The 8,988-nt window shown below is 44.8% G+C and overlaps 1 gene segment (V, D, J or C); it reads right to left on the reverse strand.

Annotated features, from left to right (window-relative positions):
* Window positions 1-4,707: 4,707 nt before the first annotated feature.
* Window positions 4,708-5,337, reverse strand: LOC108634637. The segment is given in 2 exon segments: window positions 4,708-5,168; window positions 5,292-5,337. Coding segments are annotated over 2 exon segments (507 nt in total).
* Between the last annotated feature and the right edge of the window lie 3,651 nt (window positions 5,338-8,988).

Genomic DNA, 8,988 nt, shown 5'->3' on the forward strand with positions numbered 1-8,988 from the left:
GGCAAGTGAAACCAGCTCCTGAATACAGTGAGGAACCGCATCTGAAGGAAGCCCCGCCCTCTGGTGGTGATCGTGAAAATTGCACCACAGTCGAGTCTGACCTATTTCTCCTGATAATAGCTTGTGGGGTACTTATAGGAGAATGGGACAAGACCCTAAGAAGAGAGTCCTAAACATAAGCGTGATTAGCGAAATATTCTATTATTACTTCCATAATTTTTTGCATGGTACAGGTATCTCTAGCTTCGCAAGAAACCCAAGTTACAGTTTCTAGATGGAATAATCAGAGGTTCCTTCCTTGTGTCTCTATTTCCCATGGGTCAGAGAAGGATCCCTCTGTATGGAAAGTGCTTCCTCCTCAACCCAAGCCATTTCTCTGAAGTAGTGATATTCATGTTGACTCTGTCAACATGCCATGGAGAAAATTATATCTGAGGCAGGTGTCAAATAATGTGTAGTTAAGCGATAAGGTTATTATCCTGATTTATCATAGGAATGACAGATTTGTAAAACAATAAAAGTAAAATATATGACTTCTTTTTCACTGATATCGGTAGAGTTGATCTTCCAATTGGAAGACTAATTTTTGGACCTTGAACATCAGGGAGCACAGAGATAAGGAAAACAGATGAGATGAGCACTAACATTGCCCAGCTTCCTTCATGGAGGCAGCTTGCCAGGCACCAGTGGCTATGAGGGATTTACCAAAAATAGTGCAGCTGTCTCATTGTGGGATTGAGACAGAATAGGAAACATGGAGATCCTAAAATACCTGAAAAATTAGGAACCTCTGTAAAGGAGAGGAGGAATATTAACAAAGGAGAGAGAGAGAGAGAGAGAAGCGCAAGGCAGGGCTTGTTGGAGGGAGAGTGGACGCAGGGGAGAGTTGGACCATCCTTGGATGACGGCAACCTTACGCCTTTAGCCTCATGAGGGACAGGTGGCCTTAATTAGGTACCTTGGTTCTTGAAACACAAACACTATCGTTTCCCTTCTTGTCACATAGTTGTTTTAATCTACTAATAGACTGTCAAGTTTAGATGCTTAATATGTTAGCCAGGCACTCTTCACTCCAGAGTCATGTGTACGTGGTGTTCATCTGTCTTCTATTTATTTGTTTTACTAAGGGATTCAGGAATCTCAATGGAAAGCACTGTTTACTCAGTGTCTGTCAGCCCATTTGTCCAGTTTCCTGTGCAATTATTTCTGCTAGTGAAGTGAACCCAGCAGAAGATTTAATGGGGTCATTTCATAGCTTGTTCTTTTCTCTAGGATAGGGTTTACTTTATGCAAAGTCTGACTATATTATGGTAAGACTTGTTGCCATTGTTCTTTGCTGACATACACCATTCTGAGGCCTGGGAACGTGTGGCTGCAGACAGCTGGGAGGCTGCCTGACACCGGGCTCTCAGGGCTGCGCTGTCCATCCAGTAACAATGGCTGTGACTCAGTCAGATGAACTCAAGAACAGTCAAATGTGCCTTTTTCACCTACAGAGATTTTCTCACCAGTTAAAATGAATTTTGTTAGTTCTTACCAAAACTGGGGTTATTTTTAATGCACATCTGTTTGCTGAGCTGTACTTCTTGTTTGTTTTTTGTCTGCACCAGGTCTTATTTTAGGCGTGTGGGATCTAGTTCCCTGAGCAGGGATTGAACCTTGGCCTCCTGCAATGTGAGTGCAGAGTCCTACTCATTGAACCAACCCTCCACCTAAAATTAGCATCTTGAGTTGAAGTTATCATGCTGGCAGGACTCTCTGGCTCCGCAGATCACCTAGATTCTCTTAAATCCTTGTGCATTTTCAGAAATCCCTAGCTTCCAGCATTCATTCTGGAAATTTACAGGGTTGTTTGCAATGTGGAAACAAAAATCAGACACAATTCCTACCTTCAAATTGCTTTCAGTTGATTGAGGAGCAGGTGAAGCAAAAATAATATCTTATGCCCTGTCTGTACTCCACTAGCTTGGACCCCTAATACGTGAAATGAGGGATAAGACCTGGAAATAGCAGACAACTGACGCAGTTACCACCAGGGAAATAAAACCTGCTAGAATACTTGTCTTCCCCCACCGTTAAGATTTATTTTTGTTCTTTCATCTCCCTCTCCACTTCTAGGCCTCTTTATTAAGCTGTTGAACCCCCAGTGCTCAGGTGGCCAGCACCCAGTGTGCAGGACTCTAGGATGTCAGGGAGGAAGGCAGTGCTTACCTTCAGATGGGTGTGGATTCACCCTAAGTGAAGATGGTGACGACATCTGCCAAGACCATAAAACTACTGTAACTAATAAACTCTGCGTTTAAGTAGTTGTATCCATAAATTGGGTTTCCCCAGTAGCTCAGCAGTAAAGAATCTGCCTGCCAGTTGAGGAGATGAGGGTTCAATCTCTGGGTCAGGAAGATCCCTTGAAGGAGAAAACAACAACCCACTCCAGTATTCTTGCCTAGAAAATTCCACACACAGAGGAGCCTGGCAGGCTACGGTCCACAGGATTGCAAAGAGTCGGACACCACTTAGCAACTGAGCACCAGACACAGTGCACACACGCCTGTAAATTATGAAATGACAGTGATCAGTGTCCTGGCCGCACCTCACAGCCTGCCCCGCAGTAAACATGCATCTCTTCCCGCCTGCTATGCCCACCACTGTCCTTCCAGAAAGTCTGCTTCCGGAAGTCGCAGACAGGAGTTCAGCCTGAAAGATGAGGGGACACTCTGTGCAACGGGCAGCAGTGTAGCAGAGACACAGAAAGTGACCAAAGAGGCTCCGCATTCCTGCTCGTGAGCAGAGGAATGTGGAGACGCTCCTGCTTGGTGAGTGGGTGGTAACTTCTCGTAGTCTCTGGAGTAGGTGAAAAGCCCACTCCACTGCCAAGACAGCTTATTGTGAGTGCACATGAACACTTCTCCCACGTGTCTGAAATACGGCTGACTGGTGCATTAATTTTCCCTGCTTTTGCTGCTGTTCCATCTCTAGGTCATGTCTGACTCTTTACGACCCCAGGAACTGCAGCATGTCAGGCTTCCCTGTTCTCACTATCTCCCAGAGTTTGCTCAAACTCATTGAGTCAGTGATGCCATCCAACCATCTTACCCTCTCTGTCACCTTCTTATCCTCTTGCCCTCAATCTTTCCCATCACCAGTGTCTTCTCCAGTGAATTGATTCTTCGCAATCAGGTGGCCAAAGCATTGGAGCTTCAGTTTCAGTATTCCAGCAGGTTTAATCTGCTGGTGGTGACTGCATCAGAATTCCAGATTCAAGGTTGCTGCTTACCCTTCTTTATGGTCCAACTTTCACATCCATACATGATTCCTGGGTAAACCGTAGCTCTGACTATAGGGACCTTTGTCGGTAAAGTAATGTCTCTGCTTTTTAATACACTGTCTAGGTTTGTCACGTCTTTTCTTCCAAGGATCAAGCGTCTTTTAATTTCATGGCTGCAGTCACCATCTGCAGTGACTTTGGAACCCAAGAAAATAAAATCTGTCATTGTTTCCACTTTTTCCCCATCTATTTGCCATAAAGTGATGGGACCAGATGCCATAATCTCAGTTTTTTTAATGTTGAGTTTTAATGCAGCTTTTTCATTCTCCTCTTTCACCCTCATCAGGCTCTTATTTCGCTTTGCTTTCTGCATTGAGTGGTACCATCTGCATATCTGAGATTGTTACTCTTTCTCCTGGCAAACTTGATTCCAGCTTGTGAATCATCCAGCCCAGCATTTCGCATGGTGGACTCTGCATGTGAGTTAAATAAGCAGGGTGACAATGTCTAGCCTTGGAGTACTCTTTTTCCAAATTTGAACCAGTCCATTGTTCCATGTGCAGTACTAACTGTTGCTTCTTGTCCTGCATACAGGTTCCTTGGGTATTCCCATCTCTTTAAGAATTTTCCACACTTTGTTGTGATCCACACAGTCAAAGGCTTTAGCATAGTCAATGAAACAGAAGTAGATTTTTTTTTAATTCCCATGCTTTTTTCTGTGATGGTGTTGGTGTTGGTAATTTGATCTCTGCTTCGTCTGCCTTTTCTAAACTCAGCTTGTACATCTGAAGTTCTTGGTTCATGTACTGCTGAAGCGTAGCTTGAAGGATTTTGAGCATCATCTTGCCAGCATGTGAAATGAGTGCAATTGCACGGTAATTGGAACATTCTTTGGCATCCATTTCCCTGAGATGAGGTTATTAGCAAAGAGACTATCCTGTACCCACTGAATACAAACAATGCACACAGCGCCTGCGATGTTTACAGAGTGGGCTGCTCTCATCCGCAGGGCCTTTGACAGAAGGAGTATCTTCTCAGAAACTCTCCTCCTGGAACTTACTTAGGCAGCAGCATTTCTGGAGCAACCAGAAGGGATGGAAAAGTCAAGCAAAGAGAGAATAAAGCTCCAGTCCCTGAAGATGGAGGGTCTGCAGGTGAAACTCAGCAGGATACACAATCCTGGGCTGAATTTTAAAAACCAGAGACTAGCTTCCAGGTCACACAGTCATCCATCAACAACGTGCCCTGGAATTTTCCTTAACACATTGTGAAATAGCTCAGCATATATAATCTAAATTGTCATTGAAGAGTTAATGTCGCTTTAAGGGATTCTATCTGGGGGATGTCGATGGGCTGAAAACAGGCATTTCTGGAGAAAAGCTCTTAGGTTCCTTTCTGCACTGTCCCGCTCCAGATTCCTCTCTGTAGGGCAACCCAAGAATTCATAGGTCCTTGGCTCTGAGGAGCAGACCTGGAAGTGCTTTGACAGTTTCTCTAGGAGAGCTCACTGGAGAGAGAAACAACACCCCTCGCAGGGCTGCCCACAGCCAGAGCCCCATCTGCACTCTGGGTTTGTGCTCAGCTCCCCCGCAGCCCTGTGTCACTGTGTCACTCAGAGCACAGTAGTACACAGCTGAGTCTGATGCTTGCACTGCCCGTTTCTGCAGGTGGAAGGACCTGTCACTCTTAACAAGAGTGGCCTGAAAACCTTCATGCTCTACCTTCTTGTCTGCTGTTAAACCCTTCAGAAGGACTTGAGGAGCTTTGTTGAGATGCTGGACGTACCAGAAAAGATAGACAGTCGAATATGTGGCCTGGTAAGTGCAGTTCAGGGTCATGAGAGCCCCCTCTGAGACAGTCACTGGGCCTTCTGTCTGGTTCACTGAGTCACCATTGGTCCCTCCTACAAGAGAATGACTTTGTTATAGTAGAAATGTACAGGAGGAGTTTTCAGCCAGAGAAGAAAATAAAACTTACCTGTTATCATAGGAAAATGAGAAATCATTTAGGATAAAATGTTACTTACCAAGTATTAAGAAGATGACGAGAACTGAGTGAGTGGCAGAATGCATGTTCGGCAAAAGAAAGCGATCCTTTGTTCCCTGCAATACCACAAATATAATAAATCTAGTCTCCCCCTGGATGTTACAGAAGCTCCTCCCCTCAGAAACTGAGAGCCCCTTTCTGTACTGCAGCAATATTCTGTCTTGTGGCTACAAAGCAGCCAAGTGAAACCAGCTCCTGAATACAATGAGGAACCGCATCTGAAGGCAGCCCTGCCCTCTGGTGGTGATCGTGAAAATTGCACCACAGTCCGGTCTGACCTATTTCTCCTGATAATAACTTGCAGGGTACACACAGGAAAATGGGACAGGACCCTAAGAAGAGAGTCCTAAACATAAGCGTGCTTAGGGAGATATTCTATTATTACTTCCATAATTTTTTGCATGGTACAGGTATCTCTGGCTTTGCAAGAAACCCCAGTTACAATTTCTAGACGAAATAGTCAGAGGTTCCTTCCTTCTATCTCCGATTCCCATGGGTCAGAGACGGATCCCTCTGTATGGAAAGTGCTTCCTCCTCAACCCAAGTCATTTCTCTGAAGTAGCTATATTCATGTTGACTCTGCCAAGATGCCGTGGAGGAAATTTTATCTAAGGCAGGTGTCAAATAATGTGTAGTTAAGTGATAAGGTTATTATCCTGATTTATCATGGAATGACTAAGTAAAATATGTGACTTCTTTTTCACTGATAATGGTAAAGTTGATCTTCCAATGGAAAACTATTTTTGGACCTTGAACATCAGGGAGCACAGAGGTAAGGAAAACAGATGACATGAGCACTAACATAGCCCAGCTTCCTTCATGGAGGCAGCTTCCAGGCACCAGTGCAAGAGGGATTTACCAAAAACAGTGCAGCTGTCTCATTGTGGGACTCAGACAGAATAGGAGAACGGAGATCCTAAAATACCTATAAATTGTGGACCTCTGTACAGGAGAGGAGGAATGTTGACAAAAAGAGACAGAGAGAGAGACAAGCGCAAGGCAGGGCTTGGGGGACGGGGGGAGTTGGACCATCCTTGGATGACGGCAACCTTACCCTTTAGCCTCATGAGGGACAGGTGGCCTTAATTAGGTACCTTGGTTCTTGAAACACAGTCACTATCATTTCCCTTCTTGTCACATAGTTGTTTTAATTCAACTAAGTATTTCTTAGAATGTCAAGTTTAGATGCTTAGTATGTTAGCGAGGCACTCTTCATTCCAGAGGCATGTGCACGTGGTGTTCATCTGTCTTCTGTTTGTTTGTTTTATTAAGGATTCAGGAATCTCTATGGAAAGAACTATTTGCTCAGTGTCTGTCAGCCCATTTGTCTAGTTTCCTGTGCAGTTATCTGGGCTAGTGAAGTGAACCCTGAAGAAGATTTAACGTGGTCATTTCACAGCTTGTTTTCTCTAGGATTGGGTTTACCTTATGCAAAGTAAGACTGTGTTATGGTGAGAAGTCAAAACATTGCTCTTTGCTGACATGAGCACTAACATAGCCCAGCTTCCTTCATGGAGGCAGCTTCCAGGCACCAGTGCATGAGGGATTTACCAAAAACAGTGCAGTCACTGCGGCTGCAGACAGCTGGGAGGCTGCTTACACGGGCTCTCAGGGCAGTGCTGTCAACCCAGAAACAATGCTGTGACCTTAGATGAATTAAGTCCGATTTATTTATTTTTGTTTTTATTTTCCAATACTCTAGGAGGTGGGTCAAAGGGGATTGTGCTGTGATGTATGTCAAAGAGTGTACTGCTATGTTTTCCTCTAAGAGTTTGATGGATTCTGGCCTTCATTCAAGTCGTTAATCCATTTGAGTTTATTTGTGTATGGTGTTGGGAAGGGTTCTAGTGTCATCCTTTTACCTGTAGCTTTCCAATTATCTTCCAACTAAAAATAAATGTTTCTAATGGCAATGACCAAATCAGTTGAACTCAAGAGCAATCTTCTTCAAATGATACCTATTAATGGACACAGAATTTCTCAACAGTCAAATGACCTGTTTTTCTAAAATTAGGGTATTTTTTAATGCACACTGTTTGCTGAGCTGTTCTGTTTTGTTTTTTGGTTTTGGCTGTGCAGGGCCTTAATTTCGGCTTCTGAGATCTAGTTCCCTGATCAAGGATCAAACACAGGCCCACGGCATTGGAGCGCAGAGTCCTATCCCCCGGACCAAAGTTCCCCCTAAAATTAGTGTCTTGAGTCAAGTTATGCTGGCAGGACTCTGGCTCGGCGGATCCCTGAGGTTCTCTTAAGCTTTTGTGCATGTTCAGGAATCCCTGGGCTCCAGCATTCATTCTGGAAACTTACAGAGTTGTCCACAACGTGGAAACCAAAACCAGACATGATTCCTGTCTCAAAACTGCTCTCAGTTGACTGAGGAGCAGGTTAAAAAAAAAAAAAAATCCTCTGCCCTGTCTGTAGTCCCACCAGCCTGGACCCAGAGATGTGGAATAAGGAGTCAGACGGGAAGTAGAGAGCTGACACAGTTACCACCCGGGGAATAAAACCTGCTTGGATACTTTCCTGTCACTATTCAGATTTCGTTTTGTTTTTTCATCTCCCTCTCCCTTCCTAGGCCCTGTTGATCAAGATGTTGAGGCCCCAGTGCTCAGGTGTCCAACACCCAGTGTGCAAGACTCTAGGTTGTTTGGAGGAAATCTGTGTTTACCTTCAGATGGGTGTTCAGACATCCCCCCTGTTAAATAAGGATGGGGACTACATCCTCCAGGAATATAAAACTGTTATAACTATTAAATTCTGCATTTTTATAGTTGTGCCTATAAATTTTTAAATGACAATGATTCAGTGTTTATGCCACATCTCCTAGACTGCTCAGAAATAAAACATATATCTCTTTTCTCCTTCTGTGTCCCCCACTGTCCTTATAGAAACTCTGGTCCTGAAGTTGCAGACAGGAGTTCAGCTCGAAGAGATACAGAGGGTAAACTCTGTGCCCAATTGTAGCAGAGATGCAGAGCGCTGACCCAAGGGGCTCCACATTCCTGCTCATGAGCAGAGGAGTGGGGAGAGGTTCCTGCCTTGGGAGGGGCTGACACTTTCTCCTAGTTTCTTGGAGCACGTGAAAAGCTCACTCCACTCCAAACATAGCTTATTGTAAGAGTACATAAACACTTTTTCCATATATCAGAAATATGACTGATGAATAAATTTCCCTGAGGTGACATTATTATTGGCAAAGAGAATATCCTGTACCCCTGTTTGAAGACCAACAATACACAACATGCCTGCAATATTTACCAGCTGGACTGCTCTGACCCACAGGGCCATTGACAGAAGGATTATCTTGTCAGAAAAACTCTCCTCCTGGAGCTTACTTAGGTAGCAGCATTGCTATAGCAGCCATAGGGATGGAAAAGTCAAGGGAAGAGAGAATAAAGCTGCCAAGAAGAGGTACCCCACGTCCGAGGTCAGGGGTGGTGGCTGAGAGTGCCAGGCTGCGACTGTGCAGGAATGGCTGAGAGGAGCTACCCCACGCTTGAGGTCAGGGGCAGCGGCTGAGAGGAGCAACCCCATGTCCAAGGAGCGGTGGCTGTGTGGGTGGCAGGAGGGCCGAGAGGAGCTATTCCACCTTCAAGGTTGGGAGGGCGGCGGTAACCCTTCCTCCAAGGTAAGGAGCAGTGGATGCACTTTGCTGGAACAGCTGTGAAGAGATACCC

This window comes from Capra hircus, unplaced genomic scaffold (assembly GCF_001704415.2).
Source record: "Capra hircus breed San Clemente unplaced genomic scaffold, ASM170441v1, whole genome shotgun sequence".
NCBI classification, from domain to species: domain Eukaryota; kingdom Metazoa; phylum Chordata; class Mammalia; order Artiodactyla; family Bovidae; genus Capra; species Capra hircus.